At 50.1% G+C, this 17,590-nt stretch overlaps 8 protein-coding genes and 1 non-coding gene across 9 annotated transcripts; 5 read left to right on the top strand and 4 right to left on the bottom strand.

The window, feature by feature from the left end:
* Window positions 1-57: 57 nt before the first annotated feature.
* BDQ94DRAFT_t20 lies at window positions 58-128 on the top strand. The gene has a single exon. It is a non-coding gene; the product is annotated as a tRNA-Gly (tRNA).
* A 467-nt stretch (window positions 129-595) lies between these two features.
* Window positions 596-2,821, bottom strand: BDQ94DRAFT_134743 (uncharacterized protein). The gene is made up of 3 exons (XM_026764528.1): window positions 2,273-2,821; window positions 1,312-2,055; window positions 596-1,226 (listed from the first exon to the last, which is right to left on the bottom strand). Exons 1-3 carry the CDS (start codon window positions 2,273-2,275, stop codon window positions 1,092-1,094), a joined length of 882 nt encoding a protein of 293 aa, XP_026631862.1. The 5' UTR covers window positions 2,276-2,821; the 3' UTR covers window positions 596-1,091.
* BDQ94DRAFT_134741 (uncharacterized protein) lies at window positions 2,058-2,821 on the top strand. The gene has a single exon (XM_026764527.1). It carries the CDS (start codon window positions 2,494-2,496, stop codon window positions 2,722-2,724), a length of 231 nt encoding a protein of 76 aa, XP_026631863.1. The 5' UTR covers window positions 2,058-2,493; the 3' UTR covers window positions 2,725-2,821.
* Window positions 2,822-2,834: 13 nt separating this feature from the next.
* Window positions 2,835-3,253, bottom strand: BDQ94DRAFT_48806 (uncharacterized protein). Its single transcript, XM_026775884.1, has one exon. It carries the CDS (start codon window positions 3,188-3,190, stop codon window positions 2,945-2,947), a length of 246 nt encoding a protein of 81 aa, XP_026631861.1. The 5' UTR covers window positions 3,191-3,253; the 3' UTR covers window positions 2,835-2,944.
* Window positions 3,135-5,910, bottom strand: BDQ94DRAFT_134738 (putative G-patch domain protein). The gene is made up of 2 exons (XM_026764526.1): window positions 5,459-5,910; window positions 3,135-5,400 (listed from the first exon to the last, which is right to left on the bottom strand). Exons 1-2 carry the CDS (start codon window positions 5,662-5,664, stop codon window positions 3,396-3,398), a joined length of 2,211 nt encoding a protein of 736 aa, XP_026631860.1. The 5' UTR covers window positions 5,665-5,910; the 3' UTR covers window positions 3,135-3,395.
* A 291-nt stretch (window positions 5,911-6,201) lies between these two features.
* Window positions 6,202-6,528, top strand: BDQ94DRAFT_165928 (uncharacterized protein; the record flags this gene model as incomplete). Its single annotated transcript, XM_026770433.1, has 1 exon — window positions 6,202-6,528. The coding sequence occupies one exon, from the start codon at window positions 6,202-6,204 to the stop codon at window positions 6,526-6,528; it is 327 nt and encodes a 108-aa protein (XP_026631859.1).
* Window positions 6,529-7,330: 802 nt separating this feature from the next.
* On the top strand, window positions 7,331-11,137 carry kin1 (putative serine/threonine protein kinase Kin1). Its single transcript, XM_026775883.1, has 3 exons — window positions 7,331-8,341; window positions 8,400-9,027; window positions 9,082-11,137. Exons 1-3 carry the CDS (start codon window positions 7,685-7,687, stop codon window positions 11,025-11,027), a joined length of 3,231 nt encoding a protein of 1,076 aa, XP_026631858.1. The 5' UTR covers window positions 7,331-7,684; the 3' UTR covers window positions 11,028-11,137.
* Window positions 11,138-12,713: 1,576 nt separating this feature from the next.
* clrD (histone-lysine N-methyltransferase Clr4) lies at window positions 12,714-15,534 on the top strand. The gene is made up of 3 exons (XM_026764525.1): window positions 12,714-12,877; window positions 13,225-14,413; window positions 14,468-15,534. Exons 1-3 carry the CDS (start codon window positions 12,830-12,832, stop codon window positions 14,923-14,925), a joined length of 1,695 nt encoding a protein of 564 aa, XP_026631857.1. The 5' UTR covers window positions 12,714-12,829; the 3' UTR covers window positions 14,926-15,534.
* Window positions 15,535-15,558: 24 nt separating this feature from the next.
* BDQ94DRAFT_48669 (uncharacterized protein) lies at window positions 15,559-16,845 on the bottom strand. The gene has a single exon (XM_026775881.1). The coding sequence runs from the start codon at window positions 16,501-16,503 to the stop codon at window positions 15,787-15,789; it is 717 nt and encodes a 238-aa protein (XP_026631856.1). The 5' UTR covers window positions 16,504-16,845; the 3' UTR covers window positions 15,559-15,786.
* Window positions 16,846-17,590: the final 745 nt, after the last annotated feature.

Genomic DNA, 17,590 nt, shown 5'->3' with positions numbered 1-17,590 from the left:
CAATACAGAAAAATAAAACAAGCAGCGAATCAGATAACGCAGTGGTCCGCCGCCCAAGCATCATTGGTCTAGTGGTAGAATTCATCGTTGCCATCGATGAGGCCCGTGTTCGATTCACGGATGATGCACAACAATTTCTTTTTTCTTTTTACACCCCTTTCTAGTAGTACCTTTTCCTCAAGTTCATTTTCCTTTTCTTTTTTCGTCTTTTTCTTCAATAATGATATATTTTAAACTACGGTTCTGATTCCGTCTGTAAGTTGATATGTTTAGGACTCGTCGGCAATCCGTGTTTTAGTGGGTGAGAGAGCACAGCACATTAATATATATAATCATCAAACCGATGCTCACCAACTGCCAAAGCTGACGGATTAGGTCATCTAGTATAGTTACACTAGGATGAATAGTACATAGTACTACCAGCGGAGACCATGGAACTAAATCGACTACTGCAAGCTACGAATCAAGTACCTTGAGGAAGGATGATAGACGGGAGGATATAGCATACTACTACTACTACTACTACTACTACTACTACTACTACTACTACTATCACAGAGTATTTAGTTTAGGATTCAGTATTAAGATAATAGTTATGAGTGTTAAATAGCTATGTAATTGTTAATTAAGGTGATAAGTACTAGACAAGAAAGAACATTCCATCATGAAGAAGAAAAGCTATGGATCAAACAAACAACTAAACAAACAAACAAACACTAATTGGGGTATTGTGCGGAACCAGACAAATGGGACATGAACGTGAAAACCGACTTAATTGCAGTAATGCCTTGGCACCTGAGTATGGGGAAGCATAGATTAGGCTTGCGCGGGGAGAAAAAGTAGGTATGCCAAATCGATGGCAATGCTGTCGTGAAATAAGTAAGTAGGGGGGTATCGAGGTATTATCATCATTATTTGGAATGTTAATCAGTCGGACGAGGTATGGTGTGTTGTAGTGTGCGGTGTTGTGTTGTTTATTCGTGCAAGATCAGACCGTATATCAAAGGGTGGATTAGGTGGATCGGTCTCTGCAGGTAGTTCATGCACGCAGGCTGTTAGAGTGCATGTGAGCTATCGCAGCCACGAAACTGTCATGACACCGATTGTCGCGGGACAACGAGGGCGCTAATAACGTGGGCGGGATTCCACCCTTGGTCGACTAGGGGCACATGTTCTTTGAGCATTCTGCCTAGGTAGACAAGCCTCACACGGTGAGTGCGCGGAATCTATACAACCACGGCTTCTGTTAGACTGCATGTCCAAATTTTGTTTCAAAGGAGGGTGGATAAAGCATAGCGCAAGCTGACGTACCCCTGCCTCTTGTTGCACTTTGCGGGCTATCGAGCCGACGTTCATCGTCTTCACCACTGACAGGATGATATCGGGACCGCCTCTATCGCTCAATCGCGCACGGATGCGGATTAGATCACGCTCGCTAGTCTTGCCCTTTTCATCGCGACGACGTTCTATGTCATCGGCTATTAACTCATCCCCTGAGGCTTCGTCTGAAGATAGCTTGCCGTCGTCCGTATCGAAGTCATCCGGCTCCTGGTCGGATCGCACGATATTCTCTGGGTCGCTCACAATGCACTGTGGTAGCCGGTAGAGTACACCCTGCTCGTCGTAGCAGCCTTGGCAGAGATCACCGGTGGGGACGGTGATGCCGGCTGCATCAATGAAACTTTGCGCTGTTGCGAGATCACCGGCGCGCATCAAAGAGATAGCCGCAGACAAAGCCGCCCAGATCTCCGAACGACCCGTGACCCTAGTTTCGAAGAACTCGGTGCGCTCCTGGTCTAATTGTGTGCGGGTCCATAGGCGCCGTTTGCTATACCAGACGTGACGACGGATAGGCGCATTGTAATGCTGGTTCAGCGGGAAGTGCTCTGCCCTGATTCGGGATCCGCGCGCCCTGGCAGATGAGTTGCCGGAGGTGAGCGCATTGCTTGTTGCGGCGGCTTGGGGATGAATGTCTTCGGAACGGCGCTCTTCGGTGACTACCTGTGCCGCGTAGGAAGGACGGCTATAATCGCGCGATAAGGAAAAGCAACAACCCTATGGATTTTCATATACAGTGAGAATTTTGGAAACCCATAATTCCATGTACATGAACTAGATGGAAGAGAGAGAAGAGGGGCGGTTGCAGGGCATGGACCTTTTGAGATAACGGATAGCAGGACGGGATGGCATGCGACTCCGCATCGGGGGAATGTAGTTATAGGGTGTGGACATAGAGACTCCAAGGAAACAGAGGGGTAGTTGGAAGACTCACCATGTTGAAGAAACAAGCTCAAGCTCCATCAGCCAAAGATAACCGGTCGCCAGAACCGACGGGGGTTCAGTGGTCAGTGAGAGTCACTGCAGGGACGCAGTTGGAGATGACCAAATGAGGAGGGGGAGGGCGTGGAGGAGGGGGGGCGTGGAAGAAGTGGTTCACGATGCCGGCGGGAGAGAGCTTATTAGACAGGCTTAGTCTAATGAGCCGTTCCTATCATGGATCGAGAATCCTCCCATCCAGTTATCGTAATCGGTCGTATGACCCGAAGCGGTGGAAACCCAGTGGTGAATGGGTGGCGGGCGATGCGGAGAGTTGCAGCGCAATGGCCTGACCAGCCACAATGCAGAGAGAGAGAGAGGCACAGAGAGGGAGAGAGTGTGTATGGAAGAGAAGGAAATACGGTGACAACGATTGAGGAGAGAAAAGCAATAGATGAGCACTGCTGATCGACCAGGTTGAGGTAAATAAAAGGAACCAACCAGCGGGGGAAGAAGAGGAGGATATGACGATGACGGCGCACCGACGTGAGGGGATTAGCCCAAGGTTGACTGGAGGTTCGCCGTCCCCTTCTTCGTGTAAAGCAAAGTAAGAGAACTTTAAGTGCGGAGCCTAGAGCTGATATTGCCAACCGATCACTCGCTCCGCAACGTTTCCTGCGGTGTCACCCTATGCAGGTCTTGTCCAGACCGTTCTTTTGCGAGTTGGAGAGTTAGAGAGGGAGAGATGGCGAGTTGGGGGGAAGTTGCAAAGGCGGCTTTCTCTTCCGGCTTCACTGTATCGGATGTCACAGTTCAAGTCTCTCTCCACTGGCAAAGATTGAATAGAAAAGAGAAGAGACAGGGAAAAGAAATAAACAATTATTCTACTCTGATTGAAAGATACTGCATATTTATTTTTCTTTTTCTTATGCATCCACTGTCAGGTGGATCTCCTTTTTCTTCTTTTATTTTATCGACCAAAGAAAACTTTAAGCGGTCGGGTACGTGGAAGAAGTGGGACTTTGCAAACATCCCCAGACGATCATTACGTTTCAAAGTCAATATTGGCTTTGCCTGCAGGGAATACGAAGACAGGGTGTCTATCTATCGGTACAAGTTTGAATCCTCCAATATATCAATCAGCTCATTTCCTCATCCTCGTCTTCATCATCGCTGCCAAAGATCGCCTTGAACACCGCCTCGCCCGGCCGCTCGGCTTCTAGAGCTTCGTTGCGCTCTGGCTCGACCACCACTGGTGCCCGACTCCCCGCTGGCCCTGATGACGTCGGCGAGGCCGCGTCTGCAGCTGCCAGAGATCCACCGCCAGCCTCAAGCATGAGCTGGTTCATAACATCCCGCGAAACTAACTCTTTCGGCCCGGAAGCGGTCTGGTAACCTGCCGATTGGAACCGGCTCCCGGGGGCTGAGGCTTCAGCGCGTCCCGATGGCGCACCAGGATCCATTTGGACATGCTCGGGGGGCCGAACATTGAATCGTTTGCACAAGAGACGCGTCGGGTAGAAAGAGATGCTACTACGAGTCATTGGGCCAAACATGCCAATCTTCGCTGCCTCCACTGCAGGGTCCTCTGGTTTTGCTGCGGGCTTGCTAAGCAACGGCTCCGCCGAAGGAGATCCGTCAGACTTGTCGGACGACTCTTTGGGTCCGGAACTGGCAGAGGTGAATCGCGATGCCATGAGCCCAGACATCGGCTTGAAGACCTCCGCCGCTCGCGCAAATTCGTGTAGTTCCGCAGCCCATTCATCTGTAGTTGATCCGGCAACCCGGTCCGGGAGACTGTCTCGGAGTCCAGCTCGTACTTGGAGGAATGTTCGATAGCGGTCCCGTTTGCTTAGGTCTTCCGAATACGGCATCCAACCACTGGCTGCTCGTGTGAGTGCCTGGACGGCTACCTGCTTGTCCAATTTAGGTACGAGATCCCATAAATCCTTGCGCTTCTCCGCTTCTGAGACCTCGTAACCTTTAGGGGCTTTTTCACCAAGCGCCGGCGGCAGATCGGTCTTCCCTGTAAGCTTCACGATTCTTTCCCGAGCCTCGGGAGTCATCCAATCGAATATGGACTTTCCGGGAAGTTGTGCTTCTCCCAAGAGAGCGGCTCTTGCGGTAGGATCCATTGACGAAGCTTTAGCTGCCTCAGCCGTAGAAACGTAGTTTGAGACATCCCTTTCCTGTGTCGGTGCTTTGCGGGATTTCCAATCCTTGGGGATTTCTGGTGGCGCATACTTCTTCTCTTGCGAGGATATTGAGAGGCTTGAAATGCCCTCCGCAAGCAAGAATCCTTCCAAAGGTAAACGACCATCAGAACACTTTCGAAAACCGGCGGCACCCTTGGCGGCAATGACCCTCTTCGGTATGTATACGGGTTTGTTGCTGAGAAGCGGGTTTGACGAACTGGGGAGGGTTCTCGCATCCTCAGCAGGCTTTGCTTTCTTCTTCTTCTTTTTGTCCCCTCCAATGACTCGGTTGTAAGATATCTGTGGGCCTAAGGAATAGGGATCCTCGTCATCCGAGCCAGTATCATTCAACACGCCGACACCAAACGCCCCGCGTCGAGGTCCTTTCGCTTTGGGCTGCTTCGGCTTCCCCGGAGCCATTAGCCGCTTTCCGAAGAACGCATCATTATCCTCGTCGTCGGACTCGTTTGCTTTGGTTTGCTGGGCGTCTAGACGGGCCTCTCCTTCATATCCAAGGCCCTTATGATCGGTCTTATGGATGAAGGCAACCATTGGCGGGTTTTCGGGCGCGAACAGGTATGTTTGTTCAGCTCCTCCGTCACGTTGCAACATACCGTCCCCGAGGTCAGCTCTACGTCGCACCTTGGGCCCAATCCCCTGGCCTTCTCGCCACCCCATCCTCTTCAGAAGTTTCACCCCCATAGTTTCTCCGCTCGTTTTCAGGAGGTCCATCAACCCTCCGCGGCGCGCCAATTCGGCATCTGTAGAACCAAAGCCGGAGTACTCATCGGCAGTTTGGAGTCTCTTGGACTCTTCTGCTTCCCGAACATCCTCCTCATCCATGAAGTCTTCTGGTCGTTGCTGTCGAACATCCTTGGCGCGGTTCTGGCGCGAAGACACAAAGGTTGCTGGAGTCCATCCTTCCTTCGACCCGACGGTGTTGAAGTACCTGAAGATGGGCCGCCTTTAGTGTGCTGTCCAACGCTATTCATGAATCGTGAGCTCACCCGGCACTGAACCCACCGGTGAAGGCACCATGTAGGCGTTTCCTTCCCCGGTCATCGGTCACCTCCTGCTTCCAGATGGGCGCATATGATCCGTCGTCTCGCACGCTATCGTCTAGTGGGGGTAATGGAGTTCCGTATAATGCGTAAGGAGACTGGCGCGCCTGCAGGTCTGCCTCAAAGGCGGCGCGGTTCCTTTTACTGGCCATGATGGAGGTGCAGCTCAAGGGTGCAGCATGGCTGTTTCCGACGTTGACATACCGTCAGTGTCTGTAGTGTAGATCCTACGCGGATGAAGTGGACTTACCACTACTAGTATAGAAATTACCCACCAGGTGAATCAATGAAAGAGAACTAAGTTTGGTGGATTGGGAGGAAGAGGGAACGAAACAGATGAGGATGATGATGATGAACGATGCATGGTTAGAGGCCGCGGGCGGAAGACATGTGACAAGGCGGACATGGGATTGGCGTGTGCACCGCCACGTTTTTGTGTGGCTGAAAACAGTAACTGCAGTAGCTCAAAGTACTAGAACCTGGCCGGATTTCTTGTGTATATAGATCAAACTCGATTCATTATTGCTGTGAATCATGGGATGTGTCGATAGTTTTGGGAAAGATGGGAGTTTTGGGCTACGTTTGTTGGTCTTTTGTTCAGCTGGACAATTCATAGTAAGAGGCGCCAACAATACTATATACTCCGTACTAGACTGGCTGTTCTCAGATTAACCGCGAGATCATGAATGATGGCCACGGGGGCGGATGACAGATCCAACATGAGCATCCGGAAACAGAACGAGCATCTGATGTCCACTTCTGCGACCGAACGTGCTTGGCAGATAATCTGGGCTCATCCGACCAACTTAATTTGGACCGTCCAGCAGGAAATGGTCAGGACCCAGAATGATGATGATGAGTCTCTCGGCCAGCTGATCATGCCCATCCGTGCCCAAAACACCGAAAGTCCGACGTATCCATTGGTCTCGTTCCACCGGCGGTCGGAGCAGAAGCAGTTGGCAGGGTCCTTGATCCAACCTGTAGGGGTGAGTGAGATTGAGGAGGGGAACTACTAGACTATTGCCTGGGAGGCAACCACTATGTGATTCAATATAGTAACCTCGGTTTGGAAACGTGCATGCAGCTGTCTAATTTCTACCGGGATGGGGGAAAGAAAAAAAAAGGGAAGAGGGAGTAAGAAGCAGACAGGAATGGAATCCCCGTCGATCGAGAAAATGCTAAAATAGTAAGAAGAGGAACAAGAAGTAAGACAACGGTAACTATTCTCAGATGAAGATGAGTGGATGGAAATTGCAGTTTCCTTTCCCCTGCGTAACTCGATGCAATCGCCCTGGTGATTCCGCCAGAATCCATGCAGCAGCAAGCAAATACGAGAGGTCGCATGGGCATCATTTCCTCACCCTCCCTCTTCTCTCTTTCTCTCTCTCTCTCTTGTTTTCCTTTCCTCTTTTTAAACTTATCTCATTCACTCCCAAGAAGCACGTCCTGCATTTTAAAGACAGCAGCCAAGCAAGACCCTTCATTTCCCACCCAAGGTACCACACATTCTTGGCCTTAGCAGAGTGCGGCGGAGATCAGAGACATTCGGGATATCCCCTCTTCTCTAGTGTGTCTCCGGGACTGCTATTCCTGGCTGATTCCTGGCTGGCTTGTCCGGTCCTGGTCTGGTCTGGTTTCTGGCTTTCTCCGCAGCTGCCAGCCGCAATAATCCCAGCGTCAATTCCTCTTTCTCTCTGCATTTCGCAAACTCCCCTTCGTCCATTTCTCCCCTCCCTTATTTTCCTTTTCCCCCCCCCTTTCACTCTTTTTCTTACTCTATTGTGGGTGGTATCTATTCACTCCTTTCTCCTGTTTCCCCCCCTCTCCGCTAGTAGTGGTGCCCGTCCTTACTACTACTATTCCCCTCACCCACCTCTTCCCCCCCTAATTTCTAGACCTTCCGAAAATACATGGGGGAGGAGTGTACCAAGCCGTTTCGCTGGAGACTGGACGTACCCACGCAGGCTGTCGCTTCCCTCAAAGTTGCTCCGTCAGCCAACGCCATCTCCCCCACTCGCTCCCACTTGCTCCCCGACCGGTGCCTCTGGCCTCCCTTTGGGCTGCATCCGCCCTCACGCGAAAACCTCCCCTCGATCAGCAAGCGATCTTAGGGTGGATGAAGCGCGCTGAATCGTGGTTGGCTCGGAACTCGTCAATTTCGTGCCCATCGTGATGTCCACTGCTGCTCCTCCCACTGCGTCACCCTCCGTCGTCCGAAGCCAGTCCATCTCCTCTCGCTCCTCTTCCCATCGTCCTCCTTCATCCGATCTTCCTCACCGAACCCGAAGTGTCGCGGTCCGTCCCGCGACTGCCTCCCAGCCCTCTCCGCAGCATCACCACCATCATCATCATCACCACTCGCAGAATCGCTACTCCCATTCCTACTCCAAGTCTCAGTCCTATGATCGTCGCCCTCCGTCGAACCAAGCCGTCTTTGACAACATAGCCCGTCGCGATTTTGAAGCCTCCAGGGGTGCCCAACCCGCTCCGTTCCGTCGGGACTCCTCAAGGGAGCGTTCACAGGAGCGCCCCTCCACCTCCTACCGTTCAGAACAGCCACCCTCACACAAACAGCACCGGAATCTGTCGGCACACGGTCATCAACGGGATAGCATCGACATGGCTACCGCGGGGCCCATCATGGCGGAGGGCGTTGCGGGACATTCGCAGGCTGCTGCCGGCGCCCATCTGCACCCGACCAACTCCGTACAAACAAAGCGTCGCACGATGATCACAACCCCCTCAGGCCAATGGGCTTTGGGTAAAACACTGGGAGCAGGCAGTATGGGCAAGGTCAAAGTCGGAAAGAACATGGACACTGGAGAGCAGGTAAGTAATATGTCGGTGTCCTTAGGGTTCTTGCCATTTATTTACTAATATCATGCAGGTGGCCGTTAAGATCGTCCCCCGGCAATCGACGGAGGAACACCGCAGCTCCCGCGAAGCCGAAAGAGCTGATCGCTCCAAAGAGATCCGAACCGCCCGCGAAGCGGCCATCGTTAGCCTCGTCAATCATCCGTACATCTGTGGTATGCGAGATGTGGTGCGAACCAATTACCATTGGTACATGTTGTTCGAACTCGTCAATGGGGGTCAGATGTTGGACTACATCATCTCCCACGGCAAGTTGAAAGAGAAGCAGGCTCGGAAGTTCGCCCGTCAGATTGCCAGCGCATTGGATTATTGCCACCGCAATAGCATCGTGCATCGTGACCTGAAGATCGAGAACATCCTGATCAGCAAGACTGGAGACATCAAGATCATCGACTTTGGCCTGAGCAATCTTTTCTCCCCACGGAGCCTTCTCAAGACATTCTGTGGCAGTCTCTACTTCGCAGCTCCGGAATTGCTACAGGCTAGACAATATACCGGTCCGGAGGTGGATGTATGGAGTTTCGGGATTGTGCTCTATGTCCTGGTCTGTGGTAAAGTACCTTTCGACGATCAGAGCATGCCCAAACTTCATGCCAAGATCAAGCAGGGTGTTTTCGAGTACCCGCCCGGCCTCACAACTGGTGAGCTTACCCCTCGCCCTCTTCACCTACGCAATGCTAATGCTTGAGTTGTAGAATGTCGCCATATAATTTCGCGCATGTTGGTAACCGATCCCAAGCAGCGTGCCAGTTTGGCAGAGATAATGAACCACCCATGGATGAACAAGGGTTTCAATGGGCCACCCGACAACTATCTTCCATACCGTGAACCGATACAACTTCCCTTGGATCCGGAGGTCATTGAGAAAATGACTGGTTTTGATTTTGGATCCGCGGATTACATTACATCACAACTTACCAAAATCATTGAGTCGGAGGAGTATCAGCATGCTGTAAAGGCTATGGCTCGTGATCAGCCTCCTCCCAGTCATACCGAGAAGAAGCGTGGTGTGTTCGACTTTTACAAGCGACGAAACTCGGCCAGCAGAGACACACTGTCTGCGCCCTCCGCAGAGGCTGTTCAACTAGGCAACGATCCGGTCAACGCTTATAGTCCCCTTCTGTCGGTTTACTACCTCGTAAAGGAGAAACTTGACCGAGAGCGGGTTGAAGTTAACCCTGGCGCGCTTGGTGTTCCACATGCTAGCGGGGACTCGATGCTCCAGATGCCAGATCTTCCTGCGCCAGAGGCCGCTCACACCAATCAATACCACGTTCCCGGAGAGAAAGATACCGGCAGGAGGTCTCGTCCTAGGGCAAGGACACATGGCGACGATGATCTCAATGATGGTATTAAGAACCTCCATCTGGCCCCGCAAGCCGGGCATTCTCCTGCGCCTCCTGCGTCGCAACCGGAGACTCCGGTGAAGAAGGAGAGCACTGCAGCGGGTATCCTAAGGCGATTCAGTACGAGAAGGACAAAGGAGCGCAGCCGCGACCCGGAACGCGGCAGACTTGGGAGCCCACATACGCCGTCCTTGAATGTCCAACCTCCCGCCGATTCAGCTTCACCTCTTTCCAGAGGGTTTAGCGTCAAGAGAACCCGACGTGCGGACCCGTCGCCGACGGCCGTTCACACGGGGGGTAGTCAACCACAGCACCAGGATCTTCTCAAGGCTCCAGGATCCGCCGAGCCGGCCTCGCGGTCCAACAAGTTCTTGGAGAGATCTGCAAGTGTGAACTCGGCAGACTACCGAGCTCGCCGCTCTCGTAGACATGAAGCGGATACGGCGGCCCAGCCACCTCCCACTAGCGGTTCCGACTTCGCGAACATGCAGAAAGAAACCGCGCCCGGAAAAGAGGCCAAGTTGACCCGCACACATACAGCCCGGACCATGTCTCTGGGTCACGCTCGTCGTGAGAGTATCCAGGCTCGGAGAGCTAGACGGGAGGCAACGCGCGAGGCCAACGTTCCTGAGGAGACCGATGCAGATATATCGGGCGCCGGCACGGCACTTGAAAGTGCCAACGAAGGAGAGGATCTCTCTAAGCCGGTGTACCTCAAGGGACTTTTCAGTGTTTCAACAACCAGCAGCAAACCCCTGCCAGTCATCCGGGCTGATATCATCCGAGTATTGAAACAGCTCTCTGTGGAGTACGTTGAGATCAAGGGCGGCTTTAGCTGTCGCCACGCGCCGAGCATCGACTTGGATAAAGTAGTAGATGTCGGACCCCCAAGCCCAGACCGTCAGGGACAAGTTTCGGGCCATCGTCGTCGCATCAGCTTTGGGGGCTTTTTGAACCACGATGACCGAGACGAATCGCGACACTACACGCCTCGGGGCCAGCGTCGGACTCGGGCTCCACCTGATCAAAGTTTCGTGACAGACTCTGAAGGCCCTGACGAAGATGATGGCTCTCGGGACCACCGTGACAACGTGGTGGTGGGCGAACGTGTCATGGGGGAGACTACGACCCGGGTGCAGAGTGATACGGGCGAGAACTTGGTCCTAAGGTTTGAAATTCTGATCGTCAAGGTGCCGCTGTTCTCGCTGCATGGTATCCAATTCAAGAAGGTTGCAGGCGGTATGTGGCAGTATCGGGAAATGGCCAAGAAAATCCTGGACGCATTAAGACTCTGAGAGTATTGTGAATGGGGCGCCTGCACGCAGATTGCATTTAAATTTACTCGGGCCAGTCGGCTCGAACCATGAGCATTTGCATGAGCATCACGTGTTTCTTTTGTTCCTTTTCCTTATGTTAACTTTCGGTCTGCATAGTCCCTGAGCTGGCTCATCGTCCCCGGTAGCGGTTTGTCGTGGTGTACATTAGAACCGAGCAAGGATGCATCATGGATTTCCGTCAGTTTTCTTCCCCCCCGAGTCTTTCGACCCTTGACCTGTTGTATAATTTTCTGGGCTGTTTTCCTATGTTAGAGTTCTGTCTCTCTACAGGACTATGGAGCGTTACTATACGTAGGAATGTCGGCCCCCTGTTTTCAGTCACATTGAAGGTTATGATATAGGTAGATTTGATGCAAGTCATAATACTTCGGTTCGCTGGCCATCCACGTGTGTCAGCGGTTCAACAACCTACAAAGCATTTACCTACAGTGTAGAGACCTTGATAGGCCGTACTTGGCTGCCCCTGCTGCAGACTAATTTTTAGACTTCTTGTAGCGATTAGCAATTACGATTCCATGGTAGCAGATGCTAGTCGAATATAAAACCTTTCAAGCGTACAGTACCTATTGTTCTGTCAAACCTTGACTCAAATTTCGTGTTGTCTTAGTACTGCATGACTTGGTTTCGCAATTTATACACCTATCTCGGTTGTCCAATTTATACAATAGACTACTCGTATGTAGTCGATCGCTTAAATGCAATGTCACAGACCGACTAAGTTCAAAGCCCAAAGCTCATCTACAAAATATCTAGATCAGGAAGCGGAAGCCAGATTATGCACTTGCCAGTAGCCAGTTGGCCCCTTAGCGTGACGCCGTGGGGTTTAGCTTGGTTAGACTAGAGACGGGGACGCTAAAGAGGTGAAGTATAGGGTGTCGTGTAATGTATAAGCACTACCGCATAGCATCTTGCTCTCAGAACTGGACCAATATGTCATACCTCGAATTGAAGTCTATCAAAGTTTGTACAGTTCTCGGGTCTGAAGAGGACTTACAATTGTCAATTGTCTATAACAACAGTAAACCATGTTTCAAAGATGATTAGTCATGAAGCAGATGACATGCCAAGAAATTAAGCCACTTTCACAAAGAATTAATTAAAGCCAGTTCGAATTGCTGTAATGTCTTCACTAATGCATTTATTTAAATAAAATCTATCAGATATGATTTTCAAAATATTATTCTATATGTTTATTTAATTATTATCACTAATTCTTTAAGTTGTGCTGTATGTGCTGTCTTGATACTAATTTGTCTGCATTTGTTGTTTTGGCAGGGCGGAACTAGGCAAAGATAACAGGATTAGCCCCTTTTATGGTTTCTCTTTCACGACTCACCCTTATTGGTCAGACTAGAATTGCTCGATGCAATTTACCAAGTGTTCTTCTGATATAACAAACCAGCATAACAGTAGAAGTCCAAAATAAAGGGATAATTTAATGCCACTTCTTCTTCATCCTTTTAATTCTTGAAATATTGATTTGTCAGTTATATTTGATATAAATTGTAGTGTTAAATCAGCCAATTCACTGAAACTAAATAATTTATAAATCAGCTGACTTGTAATTTCCTAAAATAGTCTAGTCTTATTTTTGGTTCACTCCTAACTCCAAGACCTGATTTTATTCTAATGATCATCTTCAGCAGCCACCAGGCTCATGTTGTCCTCTATAGGTGTGTCATTCTTGTGGTAGTTTTTTTACGGTTTTACCTATGAATTTACTACTGCTACGAAGCTGAGTACCTGTTGTATCTGCCACCATGGTCATCGATCTTACGGTCGACTCAGACTCAGAGGAGAGAAATGAGGTAAGTGCTCTTTTATGCATTTCCGCCCTTTCAAAATTGTTTGGCGTCGTGTTATTTTGGTGTTGTTCTTGCGGCTAGTTTTCTATCTACTTTTGTATAAGGGAGCGGCTATACTGCATTGCATGGATGTCTGTTGTGCGCACTTATACTAATGCCACAACCACTTACTTAAATTGGAATTTCCTTTCTTTTTTCATTTCTTGTCAAAGAGATTGGAACCTGACAGTCTCGCACTTGTTTTCTTCTCTGTTATATGTTCTTGTGACCTTAACAATTTTGCTTCACTTTATTCACTGCGCAACCTCTGCTATAGTTCGTGAGAGGATCAGCTGACTTGATACATCTAGAATCATGTGCCATCTTCAGCACCACCTCTTCAGAACAACACCCCCAAGTCTCCTTCCACTCTCACCCGCCGCCCTGCGTCCTCAGTTCCCTTGAAAAGGAAATCTGAGGATGCAGAGGAACTGCTGGCATCCTTCCTGCCCCGCCGGCCGCAATCACAGCCGCGGTCTTTTTCCCAACCACAGCCGGCAAACCGGGCCAATCAGCACGCCATCTCTATCGAGATAGAGGATGACGATGATGACGAGGATGTCAAGCCTGTTCAGATTCACCGCAGAGTTACAGCTGCTCGATCCTCCTCCGTTAATCCTAACGCCATCTCCTCTGCTAGTAAGGAAAACAGACCTCTGCAGATCAAGTCTAATGCAACATCTACTCGCTCATCTTCACCCTTCAATCTCACGACCACCAATCACGATCACCGCCGCAGCCAAGACCGGGATGAAGACAGAAAGCAGAGATCCCTCTTAAGCACCAGTCGGTCCATATCATTTCAAACCCCCAGTCCCGGCCCTATCTCTCTCAGCGTAGTAATCCCCTCGCCTTCTCGGCGCCAGCAACAAGAACTCGATTCAGCCGAAGTGATCTCCGTCCCTTCTCCAATTGGCCTCTCCGAGAACTTCTATCCAACCGACGCATATGAGAAACGCGCCTTGAAGGGTGCATACCCTGTCGCCCGAAAAGTCAATCGAGCAGCCATCCCATTCACTATTGGCGCCCCTGGCCCGCTGTTGACTTCTAAGCCGGATATCAGCGCACAGTTGCACCAAACCCTGCAGCAGAAGCTCGCGAAGATCCGAGGCCCCAAAGTAACCTTTGCATCTGGGGACCAGCACCAGCTAGCGCAGTTCGCAGCCAACTTTGAGTTCGTCAATGCATACAAGCTACGACAAGGGGTCACGCCTGTTCCAGAGGAGTTCCTTGCGGGATGTAGCTGTGACGGATTCTGCGATCCGGCAAGATGTCTTTGTCTCAGCAAAGAAGAGGAGACCAATGACCCAATGGTGCCGTATAAGCGGGCCGATGATGATGGGCGATTGTTGGTTCTCACCCCGGAGTTCCTAAAACGAAAAGCCATGATTTACGAGTGTAGTTCGAGATGTGGATGTGATGAGCGGTGCTGGAATCGAGTGGTGCAGAATGGCCGGACGGTACGGCTGGAGATTTTCCAGACCGGTAATCGAGGGTTCGGTATGTCACAGGCCAGATTCCTTTCATAGGTACATATGCTAACCAAGAAAAAAGGCCTTCGCTCCCCCGACCGCATTCGCGCAGGTCAATTCATCGACTGCTACCTCGGGGAGGTCATCACCAAAGAAGTGGCCGACATCCGCGAAGACGTCGCGACATCTCAAAACAGACACTCGTATCTATTCAGTCTCGACTTCCTGGCCACCGGCGAAGACAGTAAATACGTAGTAGACGGACACAAATTCGGTGGTCCAACGCGATTCATGAATCACTCATGCAACCCTAACTGTCGCATGATTACCGTGACCCGCAACCACGCTGACGATTACCTGTACGACTTGGCTTTCTTCGCTTTTAAAGATGTGCCACCTATGACGGAACTGACCTTTGATTATAATCCCGGCTGGGAGAAAGTCAAGAAAGTTGATCCGAATGCCGTGCCTTGCCTTTGTGGGGAGAGTAATTGTCGAGGTCAGCTTTGGCCGAATCAGAGGAAGGCGAAGAGGGGGTGATTCTTCTCCTTCAATTCCTTTCTCTATGCGGATTTTCTTTTGACGTACTCTTCGTTGACTTCATATTATGATATGATATCATATGCCATTTCATGGGAGTGCGCGTTAAGTTGATGAACTGCATGTCTGGAATTTCTCGAGGAGGTCAGGTACATGCGATCATCGTTATCATATGGGAGTTGGGCATCTTTCTTGCGTTCTTGCCTTGCCTTGCATCATCTGTTATCTCTGGGGAAACGGTTCAAAAGCCTCGGTGTCTTTCGAAACTCTTGCATGTGAATTTCTTCGTCTCGATATCAGATACCCCGGTGGATTCAATTACATTGTCTTTCTTCTTCTTCTTCTTTCCCCTTTACTTTCTATTTGCGACTTTATGGAGATTCCGTATACACAGGTGGCTTTAGATAAGCAAGAAGCGGGTGTGCTCATTTTTATTTTACATGGAGTCGGTCATTCCTTGTTCTAATTCATGCTCAGAGCAAAGAAAGGACAGGTGGACAAAAACTAGCAAGTTGAGGAAAGAAGAAATGTTCATTATGTATGCTAGCCTGCAACTTATGCAGTGCATTGACCTGAATGATATGTTCATAGCAGGAGAAGAATCAGATAATCAGATTCACTCAGAATAATTATCAAACCATAAGAAAGTAAAACAAAGTATCAAGCAAGCACATAACAGAACCCTCTAAACAATGAAAATGCCAAAGTAAAACTCCACCCCATCCCATCCCATCCAATAATCAAATAAATCACAATTCACCAAGGTATCCCAGAATCACAAATCGCTCAATCCCGACGAAAACAATCCCAATACTCCATCCCAAACCCCCATTGACAAGTAATTAAAATCGAATAAAAGATTCACCCTCTCCCTTCCATAACCTCAAAAATCCCCCCCATCACAAACCTCGGCTGGACACTACTCCTCTCCAACACCCCGCCATCCAACCCATCCCCACCAAAAACACTCGCATCCATACTATCCAACGCAAACCCGACCCCCAACAACGGATCCACGGGCCTCGGCTCCATCAGATCCAATCCCAGACGCTCAATCTTATCCTCATCGGCACGGGATCGCTCCTCGGACAAGGCCAAATCGACCTTGGAGGGTCTCCGCCGCAGCAGCATCATCGACATGGACGAGGGACGATGATGGTGGTGGTAGTACCGGAAGGGACTTTGGCTGCGGCTGCGACTTCGGCAGTAGTAGTCTTGTTGGCCATAGTCGGAGAGAGAGGTGCTGTTGAGGCTGCCGATAGCGTGGTGGTTGTTGAAGCGACGGCGGGGGACGGGCGACGAGGTGGGCGAGGAAGTGGGACTGGCGGTTGTGGAGCTGAGTGGAGTTGGGGTGGTGGATGGAATGGAGAGAGTGACGGAGAGGGATGGGGAGGATGGACCGCCGCCGGGATTAATAGTATTTGAGGATGGAGGATGTGGATGGGGTGGGATTATGGTTGATGTTGTTGTTGTGGTGGTGGTAGAGGTGGACATTTTGGTGTTGCGGTCGGATGGTGATGATGATGATGAAGGGAAAGAAGTGTGGAGGTGGAGGGGGGTGGGTTGGTTAGGGCGCATATTGGTTGATTGTTTGAAGATGAGGAGGATAGATCAGATTGGAACTGAGGATGTCTGGGGGGTGGGAAGGAAGAGACAATAAAGTAAAAAGGTAAGATGGGATAATAAAATGAGATGATGTCAGGTGCGCGCGGGCTGACCGACAATATGAATAATAAAGTAATTAAGATTGACAGATAAAATCAATGTATGGATGAGATTTGATTTGATTGAATTCAATAGAATGAGACTCGGAGGGAAAATTGGATCGAGTCAGGTGGTCGGTCTCGTTTTACTCGGGTTTCGCCTCACCAAAAGCAAAGCAAAGCAAGCAAAGAGAACTTTCAAAAGTATGTGGGGAGACAAATAACGAGATCTCAGTTTAGGATCAGGTCAGGTACAATAATATCAGAAGCAAATAATAAGTTAGTCACTGAAGAGTTGAATGACGACAATAACGTCAGAGGAAGGAGTCACGCCTCATTGCAGCATCAATAACAAGAAGCAGCTAGAAGTAACTAGAGCAGCAGGCAGGCCGACGGAGTAGTTTAAACCTTCTTATAACCCAAGCCCAGCAGGGGCCCCCCCATTTGCATCCACATCATTTCAAGAACGAAAAGGAACCCCGAGCCAGCCTTGAATCAACAAAAGCGGCAGGCAAGGAAGGAGAAAAAGGGAAAGGAATTAAGTGTAAACTAGACGGGGTTAAGATGATTGAACGAGGGCGTCCAGCAAGTCGCCGAACGCAGTGACTTTCCTTGCCCCCTCGTTGCTGCATCCGGCCATCTCAACTACTATCTTATCCCTTCCGATGTGCCTCCTGCTTTGGCTTACATTCTTCCCCTTCTTTTCCGCCTGCGGCCGTCTCTTTTTTTCTCCTTCCCTGTCTTTCATCCTTAAACAGACGTACGACTGGAGATAACATACGTGTTCGTGTCGGCTCTCTCCCTGCATCCTGATTTCAAAAACCCAACCTTCATCGTTGCCCAATCCGGTAATGCCAAGCATCCTGGGAAGGAAAGTTCATTGCTGAAAATCACCAATCAATCATCATTGATCTATTCCTCTCTCTGTGTCTACTTTCTAGCTAGAAAAGAAATAAACTGTA

The sequence above is a fragment of the Aspergillus welwitschiae genome, assembly GCF_003344945.1.
Source record: "Aspergillus welwitschiae strain CBS 139.54b unplaced genomic scaffold BDQ94scaffold_2, whole genome shotgun sequence".
NCBI classification, from domain to species: domain Eukaryota; kingdom Fungi; phylum Ascomycota; class Eurotiomycetes; order Eurotiales; family Aspergillaceae; genus Aspergillus; species Aspergillus welwitschiae.
The sequence above is the reverse complement of the archived record's forward strand: the minus strand, read 5'-3'. Positions and strand labels throughout refer to the sequence as shown.

Excerpts from the sequence above, each read along its gene's own strand:
- BDQ94DRAFT_48669 (XM_026775881.1), bottom strand. The coding sequence starts at position 16,503 with ATGCGCCCTAACCAACCCACCCCCCTCCACCTCCACACTTCTTTCCCT.
- clrD (XM_026764525.1), top strand. The coding sequence starts at position 12,830 with ATGGTCATCGATCTTACGGTCGACTCAGACTCAGAGGAGAGAAATGAG. Across the intron at positions 12,878-13,224 it reads ACTCAGAGGAGAGAAATGAG|AATCATGTGCCATCTTCAGC; the intron begins GTAAGTGCTCTT and ends TGATACATCTAG. Across the intron at positions 14,414-14,467 it reads GACCGGTAATCGAGGGTTCG|GCCTTCGCTCCCCCGACCGC; the intron begins GTATGTCACAGG and ends CCAAGAAAAAAG.
- BDQ94DRAFT_48806 (XM_026775884.1), bottom strand. The coding sequence starts at position 3,190 with ATGCATAAGAAAAAGAAAAATAAATATGCAGTATCTTTCAATCAGAGT.
- BDQ94DRAFT_134743 (XM_026764528.1), bottom strand. Across the intron at positions 1,227-1,311 it reads AAGTGCAACAAGAGGCAGGG|ATTCCGCGCACTCACCGTGT; the intron begins GTACGTCAGCTT and ends GTGGTTGTATAG.
- BDQ94DRAFT_134738 (XM_026764526.1), bottom strand. The coding sequence starts at position 5,664 with ATGGCCAGTAAAAGGAACCGCGCCGCCTTTGAGGCAGACCTGCAGGCG. Across the intron at positions 5,401-5,458 it reads ACCGGTGGGTTCAGTGCCGG|GTACTTCAACACCGTCGGGT; the intron begins GTGAGCTCACGA and ends GCCCATCTTCAG.
- BDQ94DRAFT_134741 (XM_026764527.1), top strand. The coding sequence starts at position 2,494 with ATGGATCGAGAATCCTCCCATCCAGTTATCGTAATCGGTCGTATGACC.
- kin1 (XM_026775883.1), top strand. The coding sequence starts at position 7,685 with ATGTCCACTGCTGCTCCTCCCACTGCGTCACCCTCCGTCGTCCGAAGC. Across the intron at positions 8,342-8,399 it reads ACATGGACACTGGAGAGCAG|GTGGCCGTTAAGATCGTCCC; the intron begins GTAAGTAATATG and ends AATATCATGCAG. Across the intron at positions 9,028-9,081 it reads CCCGCCCGGCCTCACAACTG|AATGTCGCCATATAATTTCG; the intron begins GTGAGCTTACCC and ends CTTGAGTTGTAG.